Source organism: Polyodon spathula, chromosome 56 (assembly GCF_017654505.1).
Source record: "Polyodon spathula isolate WHYD16114869_AA chromosome 56, ASM1765450v1, whole genome shotgun sequence".
NCBI lineage: Eukaryota > Metazoa > Chordata > Actinopteri > Acipenseriformes > Polyodontidae > Polyodon > Polyodon spathula.
The window spans coordinates 448,689-466,680 of NC_054589.1; the positions used below are offsets into that span (position 1 = coordinate 448,689).

Below are 17,992 nucleotides of genomic sequence, written 5' to 3' on the forward strand. Positions count from 1 at the left end.
TTACTGTACATCAAAATTAGCTTCCTTGTGATAATTTGCAACCAGAAGCCGTTTTCAGCGTAAAAAACCTGCTTCCATTTAAAACTTTGCAAAGTTAATTTCTATGGTTCCCTTAGTTTTGCTTCCTTAGTTTCATTTCATTTGGTTTAGTTTTGTACCTAAAGCATGGGCTGTATTCAGACTAAATGCATTGTATAAGATAACAGTTGTAAAAATGTTTTAATATCTTGCTGTGTCTTGGCGTTTCTTATACTTTTATGTAATAAAAAAAAAAATGTTGTTTATTCTAAAGATTGTGTGATCCAATATGCTGTATAACTTCCAGGACATGAATCTAATTCTCTGTTAGACCACAAAGGAGATGATCAGCTACATGTGCATACACACACACACTGCATCATATAGATTGTGATGTCCTTCCATGAGTTTTGTTATCTCTAGAATCAAATTAGACATGGAAAACCACATCCAGGCTATACAAATCACTTGTACATTCAAGTTTTTTTCTATATTAATTGATATGTTACAAAAAAGGTACTCCACTCAGCCCCTGACAAACCTTGTTTTTTTGCGGTTAGAATGCTGTAGCTAGAGAAGCATTTGTGTTTAAACATATGTGTTTCCATATATCTCCATATAAAGACTATATGAGGTCACCATGCACGAAAGGGTTAAACTGATGAGGCTGGGTGGCACAGTGGCTTAATGCACCAGCCCTTCACCTCTAGACACCTAATGCTACTAGTAAGGGACTCAGGATAAAGAAAACTAGAGAACTGTAATTGCTTGAGATAGCTGGAGCTGCATGGTTCAAACTGTAATGTCCGGAGGTCTCTTTTTGCTGTGTTCTGATGGTCTGCGAGTGCCCCTGTTGGTAAAATAATGTTAAAGCAGGTCTAGGATAAAGAAGGGCCATATTAACAGCTCATTTACCTCTGTAACTAGGTTTCTGGGAAGAAACCAGGTGGATTAAAGAGCTTTTAAAAAGCTTTTAAAAGCCTGACAGAACAACTAAACATTTTTAATCTAAGTCTCTTTAAAGTCAGTGCACAATAGGACCAAACAAATATAAAAACGAATTAGGTTTGTGGGGCTAGGGGAAGCATTTGTCTGTTTTACCCATTCAGACCGCTTGCTTACTAGATTGGAATCCTCAATATAAAAATAGATATTTTTACTACAGATACAGACTGGCTGGTATGGAAGACAAATATCCCACCCAGTTGTTCCGCATTGATAGTAAACGGATAACATTTGTTGGCCGTCTTGCTTATTACTCTCTTATAAATGACTTGTTTTTGCTAAAATGCTCCTCTTTGAATTCATGTTGTTATTGTTTTCAAAGGGTTTGAGTTATAATATAATAGCTCGCTGGCCTGTGAAACAGTCTGTTTATCTTTCTGATTGTTTTCTTATGCATGTTCAGAAACTTCCTAACCTTTCCCCGGGCAAATATTGTTTTTACCTCCCAGCTCAGCGTGTACACAGGCAGGAGGAAGGGTCTCATCAACAGCAAGTGCTTCTGTAGAGGCTGCAGCTCGCAAAACACTTTCATAAATCTCACCTGCCCTGCACTTCCACTCACTATCAAGGTCTCAAATGTGCAGTTTGGAAAAAAAAAAAAAAAAAAAAAAAAAAAAAACATATGCTATCACAAACATATAATCATTTTAAAACAAGGTAAACAAAAACGGTGAACGTTTGTTCTCCGTTTGCTTGCCTTGCCTTCCAGGACTTGCTTACACTTCCCCTAACAATTAAAATATCTGCTGAGCTGCAATTTAAAAATGGGGAAAAAATATAGCACTAACCTCAAATGAAACTTGTGGCCGAGATTAACATTTAGTTTGTACTTCCCTCCACAGGAATACTGACACAGCAGATGTACTGTATTTTCTGTCAAAGAGGTCCCCCTTCTGGTGTTATAGGGAAGCATGACACAAATAACTCTACAACTTCACACAAAAGAACAGTAACTAGTATTTTAAGGCTGTTCTCCAAGTCCTACTCAGGTTGACAATGTCTAGTATTTCCTCAGACTGTTTTAAAAATAAAATAGTTTATCCTATATTAACTGAAGCTCTTTTATAGTCCTCTTTTACTGAAGGATATAGTGACCACTCACAAATACCCACGTATATAGACTGACCCAAAATTATTCAGATGATTTATTTGCCAATGCAGTTAAATTTAATATCCATATTACTATATATTGTAGTTAGGTTCAATTGTGAACATAAACAATGCCAAACTGTCTAATGCTGAAAAATATCAATACACATATATAATTAAATACAATTTACACATTTTTAAGGAAACAAATATATATTTAAAAAAATATCCCACATGTGCATTGTTGAGAAAGTATAATAAATAGTTCACCATAAAGACTCCTTTGAAATGCACAGTTGGGGTGCATTAGTGCAATTTGACTGTGGTAAACATGACATGTTGATCTGTTGCTCAGTATATTTATAACCACTAGAGAGAGTGCAGAACCAAGTGCAGAACCAAGAACACGAATTTCACAGACTCCAGTAAGCCTACTCTAGAGTAAAGAAAAGCAGCTGAAGTCATGCTGTGCAACTACTGAATATACAGATAAACATTTTGAAGTAAAAAATGCCCATGTTCTTAATTGTTACTACGCTAGTATCAAAATTTATAAATGACTTGTATAAAAAAATACATGAAAATGGTACAATCAAGTAACCTGACCCCTCTTACAGAAAGGAAACCAATCCATAATGCAATGTGAAATAAATAAAGCCCATTCCACTGCACAGGGGAGTGCTTCTCTCCTTTCTTTTTAGGGTCATTTGATGGGTACCAGGGTTATTGAGAGATTTCATGTAATATGGCAGTAGTTATACATTTGTCTCAGAAAATTCTAAATGTAATAATATTTCGGTTACACTTTAACATAATGGCTGCATACATTCCAGTAGATTAGTTGTTATGTTTGTGTTTCTTCAATTAACCCCAATCAGATCCCTTTTACTTTACGATACTGTTAAAATATTTTGTCTGTTCGTGTAGAGAGGGCAATAATCTATTCCGAAACACCAAGATGAGTAAACAAGAGGCTGGTTGGGGTTAAAGGGGAATAAACACCCCAACCTGCGCCGTCCATCATTCCTAGAACATAGACAACATTTTGGGGTACCTTTGGGCTCGTGAGGTGTTTATTAAGAGGTCTAAGTTAGGTACATATTTGGCACAGTCATTTACAGTACAGGTGTTTTCCCATTAAAAATGACGACGGGTATATCTATTCAAAACATGCAACTAAATGGTTCCAAGTACAACTATTATCAGCATTACCAAGGTCAGCCGAGATACAGAGAAAATGCATTCGTCAAAGTTCAGACCTATTGATCCTCTTTTTATTTAACTATATGGACAACAAATATATTTTAAATACTGTACATATCTGTATTTATTTTTCAGTTGCAATACTGCAGACGTTCGGTATTTCATGTTTTCCGAGGTATCTGTGAGCTTCACTCAACCATGCGTTCCCTTCCGGCGCATGCGCGCTTCAGACCACAGAACATTTTCAACATCGACTCAACTCGGCAGTTTCCGTCGGAACTGCTCGTGTAGACCCCGTTTCAACTCTTCAAAAAAGCAAAAGAAATAGGCATTACATTTTTTAACAAAGCACCGCACTGGGTACTCCAAATATCATCAAAAAACTTTTCAATAGGGTTGTAAATTAAAAATAAAATGTAGAAAACACGGAACGTGTCCCATTGCAATTCGATTGTGACGCCACAATGTTTGGGATTGTGACGTCTCTTGTACACGTCGCCTAGCAGGATGTGCTTGTCGAAGATGGCGATCGTGTGTGAGTTTCGCAAACCTGCTGTCTTGTAGGAATTCATATTTAATTCGCTTTTATATCAAGTACTATATTTTGTGTTCGTTGGGAGATCCGGATTCAGATTATTAAAGGTAAGGAGCATAGAAATCAATTATTTTGTGAAAATAAAGCTGGATTCTGTAAATGTACCGGGTCGGATTATAGCTTCAGCACAGTGGGATTTGACAGCCCGTAGACATATATATCATGGCATCTCTCTATTAACCGGGGTTTCAAATCCCAGTAAAAGTATTTCAGCATTTTAAAGAAGCTCAGAAGTTGAGCTGGTCTGTTGCTGTGTTACAGATTGATCCGTTATCACGCAGTGTCCTTTAGTTTGTTTACTCCGTGGCACGAATGTTTTGTTCCCGATTTCTTGCTAAACCGTTTACTCCTAGTTTATCCATACTCGCATATGCACTACGCGTTTATATTGTGTTTGTGACAGTCTTTGTGCTGCCTGTAGTGCATTCCGCATCTATTCTGCGTGCCTGCAATATTGCACGCTTTCTTTAGTGTATTTTTATGTGACAATGAATGTTGTGTTTGTCGTTCAGAGTTTGTTATCCCCGCAAGTATTCCCAAGTTGCAATAATATCCTGCTTGTTATTCAAGGAGAAGACCTAAAGGATCATTGTTTATAGTCATCTGCTGTTGCATTTCGTAATGGCTATTACTTTTTGTTTGCATCTTTTAATTTGGTTGTTTTTGTATTATAAAGGGTACAGTTATCCACGAGTAACATAAGCGAGCCAGTTGGGTAAGGGCAGCAGCGGGCAAGACGTGGTGCATGCAGTCCGAGTTTAATTTGACAGATTATTTAGTGCGTAGATTGAGTATGTGTTATTATTGCCTATAAAGTGTATTTTAAATAATTACTTAGATTACTTAGCAGATCGAGTAAGTGTCTTATTGTTGTCTGAAACACCTACAGCAGTTGTTTTAGAAACTGTCTGAAAGGCTAAAGGTTAACTTTGGGTGGTTCCTACTGATCACGGAGACAGGTGTACCTTACTACTGATGATGCTAGACTTTACACAATTAAGTATCTTATATTTGGTTAGTTATTGTTTCATTTTTAAATAGTTATTACACTCTCTATATTAAGAGAACCATCAACTTTAAAGAGACATATTTGATTAACAAATGATTATGACGATCTGTATGTCTGTCAACTTTCCAAAACAGTAATAGTAACTTTTCTTTAGTATAAATACCTGACAGAATTAGAAAATATTTTACTCCTGGCTCTGTAAATCGACTTGGTTGCTGTGAATTTTACATTACATTTAATTAGAGTAATACAATGTTCCTCTTTTTCTTTTCTGGTGTTTCTATTATGCATAAGCCTTTGGTATGATTTTATTCTGCATGTTGATTTAGGTCATCGTTTTCATGGTTCTCTTACATTTAAGTGATGCATATTTATTTATTTGAGAATCTAATTCTATAGTAACATATGATTTGTCATTTTGCAATGATATAAATTCCTGTAGGTTATTATGGCACAATATAGCAACAACAAATAGCTTGAGATTGCTTGACTGTTGTGAAATGGTGTTGTAGATTACCCTGGAACTCTTTGTAGCATGCGTGGATTTGTTTTTTTAATTTTTTTTATATGCTGAATTCTCATTTTAAAGTTGTGCACTGTAGCGTTTCTTAATTCAAATCGTTATTGTTTTTTATTTTACTTTTTGTCTTATCACAGGTGAGATTTAACACAGCTTTGCGCTGGAATAACTTTTCTTTCAACTGGAACCGAAACGGCCATGCAGCCTCCTCCTCGAGCTGAACCCCCCGGGGCTGCCGCCCCCCCACCTGTAGGGGTCCCCAATGCATTTCGGAGAAGCAGTCCTTACAGCAGAAGGGCGAATGTGCCAGTGCCAGCGCCAGCTGCACCTGTGCCACCAATGACAGATCCCTTCGCGTTCGGCAGGCAAACCCCTCAAAACACACCACTGGGAAATCCTCCCCCGAAGAGCAGCCCTGTCCCTGTGCAAGGACCGCCTCCTTCAAGTTTCACACAGCCTGGCCCAGTCCAGAATCAGTTGGCACCCGCACAGACGTTTGGTAGTACCCAGGGCCTCCACTCTGTACCGTCATCATCGACTGGAGTTAACCTCTTTACCCCAAACAGCTGTGTGGCTCCATCACCCCTGCCAGGACATTTTAATAACTCAAACAGGTTTGTCTCGCCAACCCCTCATGTTAGAGAACAGGGACAACTTAACTCCAGAGAACATTCCCCCTTTAATGTGCAAGGATCACAACAGAATAGCTTTGTCGGTCCTCCTCATGCTGCAGCCCCTCTCCAGAACAGACCTCCTTACGGACAGGATATCAGAGGAGAGCCTATCTCTTACAATCCCACAGTACCTAATGCAATGTCATTCCCTGCTCAGAACATGCAGCCAGCAGCCACTTCATGGTTGCCCGATTATGGCAATTGTCCACCTTCATCCCAAAACTACTTTCAGCCTGGTGACCATCCAACCCAGCAGTTTGGTGTTCCTTTGCCAACTTCATCTCCAGCTAATATACCATCTCAGACGCCTCCCCAAAACCAGGTGCATTCAGAACAGCAACCACAGGATGGGCAACAAAATATGACACCTTTCCTAGGTTTTGTTAACAGTCATCCGCCACCAGACAAAACAGAAGGAAATAATCCACCTGTTTCCCAACACCATAACCCACCATTTCAATCTCAAAATCATTTCAGTCAAGACTATGGGTCGTCTAATACCTGGTTTAACCAGCCACACCAAGAGCATTTCTATCACCAGCCTGGTGCAGCAGAAACCAGCTTTCCTCCTACTAATACCGGACAAGCAGGGCTTCCACCAGAAGGCAACCACATTCCTTATGAATCGGATACTGGAAGTGTTTCAATGTTTTTCAAAGGTAATGAAGTGGAAAATGAAGAAACTCTGGCAAGTGAGAAGAAAGCCATGAACAGTGTTCCTGGTGGAGAATTGTTTCTGCAAAGCCAGGCTCAGCCCCTAGTGGGTGTTGATGTGGCACAGAATGCGGCAGTAGTCCATCAAAGTTTTGATCATAATGTGACCGGCCCTATTGATGCAATGTCCAGCTGTGAAACAGGCCCCTATCTGAATGACAGTGCTTTTGTAAGTGAACCGCAAGAGAACGCTGGGGTGCACTTTGATAATGTGGAAAACCTGGAATGTGCACCTAATCTGGAGGTTTTACCTGGCAACCCACTCAATATCCCACCAATGCCTCAAACTGTTCCTGAAGGTGCAAGGCTTGGACCACTCCCAGGCCAGGGAAATCCAGTTCCCCACGTAGCTGACAATTTTGAAGGGGGGCCCAACTTGGAGACTCCAGATTCTGTACTTGATCGTCCTGTGCGATCTGAAAGCGTCTCTTCCAGCTACAGTAATGTAAGTCATGGCAGCGCATCTAGTTCCAGAAGACCACAAGGAGTGGTGGGAACATTTATACAACAGGAAATTGCAAAACCCCCTCAAGAAGTCTCTGCCGGTTACTTTGAGCAAGTTGATAGTTCCCCTGCAGGAGATGCAGTCGTACAAAACATTGCTAACAATGTGTATCACAGACAGCTTTCCCAGCCTCCAACACCTAGCCCTCCCAAACCAACAGGAATATTTCAAGCTAGTGCTAACAGTTCCTTTGAACCAGTCCGATCCCACTCAGTTGGAGTAAAACCCGCCGAGGTTGATCAAGCCAGGATGGTGATGGAGAAAAACAGTGGAGCGCAAAGCAATGCCCCACATGGGGCTGTGGTTACAGACGCATCGCCTGGGAATCTTGAACAGCCACCTGACAACCTGGAAAACATATTTATGCCCACGGGACAGCCACCTGTTGGTAGCCCAAATAATGTGTTACAACCCATCAGCAAGCCTACAGTAGAAACAGTTCAGCCACTGCCTGATAGAAGACCATCTTCTAGAGCACATGCTCCACGCTTGAAATGCGAGAGTCCTGCCACTACCCTGTGGGCACAGAATGAGGTCATGCCGCTGAACATTCTCTTAGCCCCAGCTGCCCCTCCTGTTCATGTCTTTGTTAAGCAGCCAAGCATGGAGGTTATTCAGCCCCCAGAAGATGGCCCTTTGGATCAACCATTGGAGCAGCAGGCTGCTCACAAAACATTTATCTCACAAAATGCTGATGTGTCTTCAGAGAATCTTGAGAACCCTCCTCAAGTGGGTGAGGGTGACCATCTGAAGCAGCAGGCAAGTTTTGGCTATGCAACCCTGCTGGTCTCTTCACCTCCCACCGAATCATTCCAGAATCAACCTATCTTGATTGCCCATCCTACTCAGAACTGCAGTGTGGTTCCTCCAAATAATCCTCCTGTTTCTTTACCTAGTCAAACTCCTCAAGTTAGCCTAAGTGAACCCTTACAAAACCAGGGAGTCGAGGACATGGCTGTGCCAGTCAGCCAGGCTCCTGGAATTCATTTGACTTCTGGAGCCAATGCAGTTCAACCAGGGTTTTTGTTGAGCACTTCCATACCTAATTGTCAACCACAGTTAATTTCTGTCACACCAAATTTATCTGAAATTGTCAACAATCAGCCAATAAACTTGTTAATTCAGCCGCCATCTGATCAAAATCCCCTTAATTTAGCACTAGATAGTAAATGTGGCATGAAATCAGCAGTAGAAAACACTTATGAGTCGGCAGACTGGCCATCAAATCAGGCAGTGGCTAATGATCCTTCCAATTCAGCACTTGGTCAAAAGGCGAATCTTTCTGTGTTGGCTAATAATTCTCAAAGCCAGCCTGCTAGTCAACACCAAAACGCTAGCAATCATGAACTCCTTGATTTTACCATGCCCCGTACACAGGCCAACCAAAACCAAGATCCTAATCAAACCAATCATCTGTCTTCTGCTGGTTCACAACTGCCTCCGCCCTCACTGCAGGGCTTGAGGCAAGGCACGCAGGCCAATAATCCAACAGGTTTTTATCTGCAGGTTACCAAAGATGCTCAGCAGTCAGCTGGGACCGGACAGGCACCTCAAAAGCAAACGGCTCCACCTTCACAGCAGACTGCTTTAAACCCCCAGCGGTCAGCTACTCAACCTGGGCTCCATGTAAGTGATGGCACACCGCCATCCCAAAGCGTGCAGGATCCAGGACCTCTAAGCAGCCAGTACCCACAGTCTTTTCCTATGGTACCTGGGCCTCAAGGAATGGGAGCTCCTAATCCACCAATGGGATATGGCACGACAGGGCCAGGGGTGGCACAGCACCCCATGTACCCTCCACAGCCCCCCAATTTACAGCAGCCTTCAATAGCCAATTCTTCACAGCAGCCCCCTCAAGATCTGCAGCGGCCAACCCCTTCACACACACCTCAGCTGATGTACGGGCCACCACCTCAGCATCCAGCAGCAGGGTATGGGTATTATGGTGGTGGGGCCTATCCTGAGTATCCAGATGGCAGGCATCCTTATCAGCAGCCCTATCCTCCTGGGGATCCAAGGACTGTTCAGCCATATTATCAGGTAGCTTTTCTGTCAATACAAATGTAGGACTGTGTCCTACTTGTGAGCTGCAGTTCACAGTTGTGATTAAATCAAATATGACAAACAAGAAGTCAAATTCACAATCCAAGATGGTTTTAACAGTGTTGCCATTGTGATTTTTTTTTTCTTTAAGAAATCAAAGCCAGCAAAAATATTGTTGTCTTATTTAATTAATATTTCTACTGTATCCTTTGTTGCACGTTTGACTCAAGTTGGTATTGATTTTCTCATCAAATGTGGTTCATCAGCCTTGTTTATATAAAAATAAATATGAAATTGCATTGTTTGGAAGTCCAGAGAGTTAAATATAATTTAATGTTTGCAAATATTATACTTTGACGGCAGTAGAAAGTCTTCATTGAGCATTATGGAATGTGAGAGAATTCATTACAACCAAACGCTGTACATCTGATAAAAGCCAAGGAGTGTATTACATAGTTTAAATCAAGTTATCAGAATATCTGCTTTTGGTAACTTTTACTGTTAACAGCTGGCTTATTGGCAGCATTCTTTATTTGAACAACTTTTAACAAGGGCTGTCTGCCTGCCTCATTTCAAAAGCTAATAGAAGATGTATGTCATCCCTAATACATGTTCCTTTTACAGCCCGATTAAAAACAATCCTTTACAATAACCAGATTTGTTTTTGTGGCTCGCCTCCTATAAATCTGAGTGAGTTACTCCATGACCACGAATGTTGTTTTGTCTAGGAGGATCTGTACAGAAGGTATGACCCTCGTTACGGTCGCTATGAAGGGTACAATCCAGGATACCGGGAAGGGAACAGGTATCCGTACCCTGAACAGCCGGAGCGCCCCAGTTCTAGAGCCAGCCAATACTCTGACAGGCCTTCCTCCAGGTCTGAAAATCCGTTTGTTTTTTTTATTTTACATTATATTGAAAACCTTTTTTGCAGCGTAGTCACGCCTCTTGATTTATTATGGTCTTTAAGTTGTAATAGTTTTTTTTTATGCCTAAATGATTTTGCATTGTTCTTTGAAGCCTAGCGGAACACGGGTGACCTGCTTTAAAGAAAGGTGCAATAGGCTTGTCACTTTGAATTACACATTTCCAAAACCTAATGTGGGCCGCTGTGTGCATTTCAGGGTATAGCAGAAATCTACGAGACAGCACGGTCGCTTCGGTTCATTTGTGTTGTGCTCTGTTGTGTCTGTTGCTCGTGGTTGGAATTACTACAAAGAGTCTGTGTTTAACCCTATCAGGGTCTCGGTGCTGCTTCTCATTTGAATGTTTTCAAGCTTCATGTCTGGCTGAACTTGTGTATTAAAGTACGTAAAATGAATTGCAGACTGCTCCCTAATAGTGCTCTAAAAAGATGATTCCACTCAAAGCATCAGAGTTTAATTGCTGGCTAGGACAGATACTTGATGTCTCCAGTTTTGAGGGTTCTCCTGTATAATGCTTATGACTTTAATTTTTCATTTCATAACTCCTGAGGTTTAGTCCTAATTTAATTTTGTTAAACAGTAAAATCAAAACGGGATCTCATTAATTTCTGTGTTTTTTTTTTTTTTTTTTTATTATTTTTTTATTCCCAACAGACAAGGCTATTCTGAAGACAACTATCTGAAGGGTGGTCGAAGTGCCTATGATGATTATTATGCAGACTACTATAAAAAGCAATATGACTATGGAGGTAAGGCTACAGGTAAAATACTGTTTAAGCCACAGACTTGATAACAGCTTGTTGTTTTGAGCATTTTTGAACCAGAAAAAAAAACTACGCAACTGTTTTCTAAATGAATGTAGACCTGTGTTTGTCTTAATATTATGCATGCCCAAATGACAAATATCTTGAAGTTTTTGCTTTTCCGGATAAGAAAATAGTTAAAAGGGTTCTCCAAAGTCTTTAATATATAATGTTCTGTCATAACAGATCGCAGCCAATGGGACCGTTATGATCCAGCTTCCTATGACGCTCGTTATAGAGAATACTATGACCAGCAGTACTGGTACAACTATGACCCAGAGGCTTACCGACGAAGAGAACAGTACTACAGCCAGCAGTATCCCAGGTATAACAGAGATCACTTTTTAAAACGTTTGGTACGTAATAAACATATATGATCTCGTATTTCTATTTTTGCAGGAGGTTGCTTGCTACCAAGAAAATATAATTAGGCAACATATGTAATAGCCAATTATTAACACATGTAATTATAGTGACATCATTGCCTCACCAGCTTTTTCTTCTTAGGTGGGGAAATAAGGCAATTACAAAGCAAAACGGCAGCTAAATTTTATTCGCTGCAGTCAGTGTAATAGTGCTTACATGAGCAAGCTGTGCCTTTTGATATCGTTGATATGCGTACTTCTTGTTTATAAATTTAATAAGACAGTGATCCCTGTAAAGTAATTAGCATGCATGTAAAGAAGTTCAAGCCACAGTGGTCACTTAACCTCGTCAAAGTGGATTCAAATGTGTCCCCCCTGGGTTCCCACGAGTGGCTCACCTGGTAAAGCACAGCCACGTGGTATACAAGTCATACAGTGCAGGTGTGCGTACTGGCTGTGCGTGGTCGCCGGTCTTTGTAGGGATGCCTGCAGGGCTGGCCGTGTCCTTCAGAGACTGGTAGCTCACTCAAATGTTTGGACGTTCCAAATTGGGGAGAGAAATTGCACGTTTTATTATTATAATTTTTTTATATATAATGTCCCCCCTAATTTGACAGACGGGAAGGATATGATGATCGCTGGCAGTATGATCCTCGCTACGACACCAGCTTTGATGATGAGAGTGCTCGCCCGAGAGACCCCTATGGGGATGAGTATGACAGACGCAGTGTCCACAGTGAACACTCAGCCCACAGTGTGCACAGCTCACACAGTCAGCAGAGCCGTCGAAGCAGCTTCAGCTCCCGGTCACAGCAGGTAAGGATGAGAAACCCTCACCTGCATCAATAGGCATTAAAGCACAGGGTGTTAACATGGTGCTGACATCATTCCAGTAACCCTAATACTGTATATATTAATATCATTGTATTCATCTCAGCAAAACACACACATTATGGTAAAGGTGAACTTGATTTTTTTAAATTTATTTGAAGCTGTTGGAGATGAATGTTTTTCGAACAGTCCTTGCAGAGACTTCAATGCTGTATGTCCGGTCAGATTCGTAGTGTCAACAGTATCCTCCGAGCATTATTTATGGTACCTGTCAAGGGACCTGTTCATGTTCAAATGTGAGAAGGTTTTATCTTGGCTTCAGTTATAATAAGACAGTGTGAAGATCACACTAATAAAACACTGTTTTCAGAGTCGTTCCTTCAGGAAGGATTCCCCAGGTGGTGCTATTTCTGTAACAGGCTGCTGCTCTTATTGTTGATTTGACCTGCTCAAACAGGACAGCTGTGTGATAGTAAAATAAAAAAAAAATAACACAAAAGATGAATTCTAGTCCCTATTTTATTTTAAAAATGGGTTTTAGATAAAAAAGCTTTTTTTTTTTTTTTAAAAGTAATGTTTTTGCTCAATATATCATTCATAACTTCAGAAACTGTCAGTCAGGTAGAAAATGTTATGGCGTGTTCCCTCATCAATAACTATGAATGCTTGCCTAAAAATAAATGGCTGTTTAGGCCCATGTAATCAATGGCATTTTATTTCTTACAAAGCAGATCTGTACCACTGAAAAAAATCAAACTGAAGAAATGTTTAATATAATGTGTGCCTCTTTCATATGGGAAAATGTGAGTTATATGGAGTGGCTTTCTTGTTACAACAGCACCGCACATTTTGGAGAATGGATTCTTAAGGAAAAAACAGTTTAGGAGAAAGTAAAGATAATGTATGCAAAGGCTATAGTTCTTTTTCGCAGTGGTTATGTGTTACAAAGTGGCATTGTTTCCTGTTCAGAGTCAGGTTTACAGAAGCCAGCAGGACCTTGTCACTGCTGGATATGAAGCCCCGAGCCAGCCTGCCCCTCCAGCAGATTACTCCTATGGACAGTACATTGACAGTGTAGCAGGCCGTCAAGAATTCACCGACTATCAGTACCCAACAGGCTACCCAGAAGAAACAGGATGGCAATCTGTTGAACAAGGTAAGACTAAAAAGACAATGCACAAATTACTACTGTACTACTAAAGATATAACTAATGATGCATCCTAAAAAAACAGTCTGTTTACTCATGTATGTTTGAAACTGTTGAATCACATTGACACCGTGATTAAGTGACAGGCATGTAGTGGATTACTCCAGTGGACCAGGCTATATAGAAGGGTCTGTGTTACACTTACAGTTTTAAATGTGATGTGTAGGCCATGGTGATCTTTCTCAGTGATATTGATGGCTCTCATTTGGTATTTACAGCAATGGCAGTGTTCTATGTAATTAACCAACTGCTGTCCATGTTTTAAAAGCGGTTTTACTTATTCTGCTTACAATGCATTCTTTCTTCAGTGCCTCCAAGACCTGTAACTCCTGAGAAGTTTACAGTTCCTCACATATGTGCCAGGTTTGGTCCAGGAGGTCAGTTAATCAAAGTTCTGCCCAACCTGCCTTCAGAAGGCCAGCCTGCTTTGGTGGAAATACATAGCATGGAGGTAAAAACAGTGGCTTTTATATATAGCTTTAGTGCACATTATTTTGAATAATATGTACAGTATCATTGAATATAAGTGAGCAATGCACAAGTATTTTAGTTAAAACCAATATTTAATTATTCAGCCATGTAAGCCTGGAATGGTTTTAAGATCGGGTTGTTGGAGTATTTAAATTAGTTGATTTAATGTTTCATTTCCACAGACCATGTTACAGAGCACACAAGAGCAAGAAGATCTAAGAGCATTCCCAGGACCTCTTGTCAAGTAAGTCTCTTCAGCAATGGCCTGTACTTGACTAACCTGCCAGATATTCATAGTGCTTTACGAAATACAGCCCTGTTTACTAACATTTCAGCAAATGCCTTCATCAGGGCTGCAGAATTACCTCTAACAATGTATGATTGTGTTTTCAGTTATGCATGACTTACTGCATTACAGAGTATCTGTGGTAACAGCCTTGTTTTTTTTCTAGGGAGGAAACCCATAAAGTTGATGTAATCAAATTTTCTCAGAACAAAGCTATGGAGTGCCTGAGAAACGACAATCTGCTTGATAAAGATTCTGCAAGTCTAATCTGGGAGTTCATTGTACTGCTGTGCAGGCAAAATGGGGTTTGTACTCTGCTATTGCCCATAAGTGAATATAATAAATGTGTAACATTAACAGATGAACTGTAGACATGTTAGCATTTTTTTATTAAGTAAAGCAGAAGTGTATCTAATGACCAAAATATTTGTATATGAAGAAATTCCTCAACTTTAATACATTGGTTTTAGTTGTAAATGCAGGTTTTATGAGGGTCTTTGTAGAACAAACCTCATATTGCAGGTCTATCTATTTTTTAATACCGGTGTTAACTTACAGATTAGCATGGTAAACGGTTTCACGTTGCTGCTTCAGACAATTGAAACAGTCTCCCTTTTCAGACTGTCGTTGGAACTGATATTGCTGATCTCCTGCTGCGGGATCATAAGTCAGCCTGGCTGCCTGGAAAGTCACCGAACGAAGCGAACCTGATTGATTTTAACAATGAGGCCCTGGACCGAGCTGAGGAGGACCCTGGCTCTGGGCAGCTCTCCCTGCTCTCGGACACTGTCATGAGTGTTCCTGAAAACGCAGGCAAGGAGACGGAGCGCTTCCGGGAGCTGCTCCTCTTCGGCCGCAAGAAGGTAAGAAGGACTTGCTAATCCTAAAGCACACCAGTGGGTTCCATATGCTCCATTTAATACCTTGTATTGACATCTGCATTAAAACAAGACTTGCAAACAGCAGAGCTAGTTTTAAATGGGCATGGTGCTTTAGTAGTCGTTATATTAACACAGTTTACCCAGTCGTTGTTATGAGAGTATAATCACTATGCTAAGGGTGTCATCTGTGATGATTGTTATATTCTTCCTGTGGTTTGTGTTAGTGGCTGGTTTAAATAATCTTGTTTTCCAGGATGCTCTTGAATCTGCAATGAAGCATGGATTATGGGGGCATGCTCTGTTACTTGCCAGTAAAATGGATAGCAGGACCCATGCAAGAGTTATGACCAGGTAATGTGGCGTTTTATTATTTATTTATGTATTTATTTTTTACCATACCTACACAGATAAGGTCCTGCTTGAGGTTATGGTACTTTTTGTTTGTAGAAAACTTTTGTTTTAATGACAAATCATTTTTTTTCTGTCTTTTTTTTTTTGGTTTTAAGGTTTGCTAACAGCCTCCCTATTAACGATCCTCTACAGACGGTATATCAGCTGATGTCTGGAAGAATGCCTGCCGCAGCCACTGTGAGTACCGGGAGCAGCCGTGTAGCCAGGGGTGTAATGTTACTTTCATTGAGACTGGCTCTCTTTATTTTAGAGGATTTTTAGGTTAAAGGTTAAAGAACTTAGGGGCATGTTTTTCTTAATGTTTTTGTGCTTCTTTTCTTTTTTTTTCCCCCAGTGTTGTGGAGATGATAAGTGGGGAGACTGGAGGCCTCATCTGGCTATGGTGCTGTCGAATCTCACTAATACCTTGGACCTTGATACTCGAACCATCTCTACTATGGGAGACACGCTTGGTGAGTCATTTGTATTCTTTTATGCCTGTCCTGTATTATAGATATGTATGTTACTCGCACATCTTGTTCAAAATAGCCATTATATGCGCATGTCTGTCTTATTTCTATAAATACTCTGGGTAGAAAACTGTCTGTAGCATTTTTAAAGGTCTTTTTCTTTTTATTATTGACATTAACCAATCCTATGTTTGTGACATTTCCAGCCTCAAAGGGACAGATGGATGCAGCTCATTTCTGTTATATGATGGCCCAGGTTGGATTTGGTGTTTATACCAAGAAGTCAACTAAACTTGTCCTGTTGGGGTCCAATCACAGGTAAACTCCACTGAAGAAAAATAAATAGCATTAGTAACACGTTTTCTTTTTAAAGTTCCCTTTTACATTTGATTTCTTGAATTTGCATTAAAATAACGTTTTTGTTTGCATGATCTGACTTCATAGGTAGGTAGTACTTATTTTGTTTTCATCTGTCTAGCTTGCCGTTCTTTAAGTTTGCCTCGAATGAAGCCATCCAGCGAACAGAAGCATATGAGTATGCACAGTCTTTGGGCTCCCAAACCTGTTTACTGCCTAACTTCCAGGTTAGTACTGTCTCCCTCTGTGTTCATACATTTCAAAGGTTTTATTGTAGTCTGAACTAGGTTATTACAAGGTTGTAATATCTTGTACTTGTTTTCTCCAGGTATTTAAATTTATATATGCCTGCCGACTAGCTGAGGCGGGCCTTTCTGCTCAGGCATTTCATTACTGTGAAGTCATTTCAAGAACTGTCCTCAAGCGGCCGTCCTACTATTCACCTGTATTCATCAACCAACTCATTCAGGTAAAGTTGATCTTCATTTCTTGTGTGTCCTGAGATGTCTTGTGCAATGTGTGTATGTCTTTACGTATCATTTCTTTTGTTCTCTCCCCAATAGATGTCTGCAAAATTGAGATTCTTTGACCCTCAGTTGAAGGAAAGACCTGAGCAGGAGTTGTTTATTGAACCAGATTGGTTAGTTCGACTTCATCAGCTGGATGGCCAGATAAAGGTAAGAAATGAAAGGTTAAAAAACAAATACTTGTCAAGGGTTGTGCTGTAATAGTGTGAATTTGTTTGCGTTTGTAGAAATAATCTAAGCGAATCTGTTTCTGGGGTGTGATGAAGTAAATCTGTGTAACCTACAATAAGCTTTGATACTGTCTCTGATAGGAAGGTGCAATCTCCTATAGTTCAGACCGAGCCACACCCCAGCAGTATGCTTGCAGCACCTCCAGCTCTGAGCTTGATCATACCAGCCAGACAGATGGCATTGGATTTCCCCAGGACACGACCTCTAATACATCAGAGATCCCTCTAATGACATCGTTGATGCCAAATCCAGGTCCACCAGTGCCAGGAGTGCAGCTCATGCCACCAGGTAAATAGAAGGGGGGGAAGACCAGTTTCTGATGTGAAGTCTTATTTCATAGTAGACCTTAAGAACAGTCTAACAGTGCCATTGGTATGCAAATATATGCTCTTGGCTGTGTCCCTGTGACCAAGGGGTGTTGTTGGAATCAGTTTGTTTGGATAATCATATAATTACTTTGTTAAGATTACATTCCCCATTAGAGAAGGAGATGCAATACCTAAACAAAAATGAATCATGGCTACCATTTCATCTGTCAATTCCCAATCAAGAAACCTCCAGAAACAATGATGGCGAATGTCTTTATATAGACCAGACTGCTGAGAGAGCAGTGGTGTTTGCAAAATTGAAGTTCATGTGATCCGCGTACAGCAGCATGCTTAAGCATGAGCCCTCTGTATAACTGTGACTCTAGTTAATGTAGCGTCATTGAGCAGCTGTTTCTCGGCTTATAATTTTATCATGTTACTTTCTTCAGCTCCTCAGACTATCCTTGATGGAACAATGCCTCCAGTCCCCTCCCCACAGTATGCTGCAGATGTCCCGTTTAACCCAGTGCCACCTCAAATGCAACCTCCAGTGCAGGGCTCTG

General features: G+C 40.5%; 2 protein-coding genes across 2 annotated transcripts in view; one reads left to right on the plus strand and one right to left on the minus strand.

Annotated features, from left to right (window-relative positions):
• Nucleotides 1–3,887, minus strand: part of LOC121307498 (calmodulin-regulated spectrin-associated protein 1-like) — a 13,160-nt gene extending 9,273 nt beyond the window's left edge. The window contains exon 1 of the mRNA XM_041239679.1: nt 3,808–3,887. Coding sequence (XP_041095613.1) covers nt 3,808–3,887 — 80 coding nt within the window. The remainder of the gene's footprint in view (nt 1–3,807) is intronic.
• The window catches only part of LOC121307499 (protein transport protein Sec16A-like), a 20,234-nt gene continuing 6,051 nt past the window's right edge, over nt 3,810–17,992 (plus strand). The window contains exons 1-21 of the mRNA XM_041239680.1: nt 3,810–3,957; nt 5,577–8,091; nt 8,839–9,372; nt 10,104–10,252; nt 10,956–11,050; nt 11,291–11,429; nt 12,087–12,285; nt 13,270–13,456; nt 13,817–13,959; nt 14,162–14,223; nt 14,432–14,570; nt 14,886–15,128; nt 15,400–15,497; nt 15,653–15,734; nt 15,892–16,009; nt 16,213–16,324; nt 16,485–16,590; nt 16,692–16,832; nt 16,927–17,040; nt 17,202–17,409; nt 17,879–17,986. Coding sequence (XP_041095614.1) covers nt 5,638–8,091; nt 8,839–9,372; nt 10,104–10,252; nt 10,956–11,050; nt 11,291–11,429; nt 12,087–12,285; nt 13,270–13,456; nt 13,817–13,959; nt 14,162–14,223; nt 14,432–14,570; nt 14,886–15,128; nt 15,400–15,497; nt 15,653–15,734; nt 15,892–16,009; nt 16,213–16,324; nt 16,485–16,590; nt 16,692–16,832; nt 16,927–17,040; nt 17,202–17,409; nt 17,879–17,986 — 5,431 coding nt within the window. The 5' untranslated portion in view covers nt 3,810–3,957; nt 5,577–5,637. The remainder of the gene's footprint in view (nt 3,958–5,576; nt 8,092–8,838; nt 9,373–10,103; nt 10,253–10,955; nt 11,051–11,290; nt 11,430–12,086; nt 12,286–13,269; nt 13,457–13,816; nt 13,960–14,161; nt 14,224–14,431; nt 14,571–14,885; nt 15,129–15,399; nt 15,498–15,652; nt 15,735–15,891; nt 16,010–16,212; nt 16,325–16,484; nt 16,591–16,691; nt 16,833–16,926; nt 17,041–17,201; nt 17,410–17,878; nt 17,987–17,992) is intronic.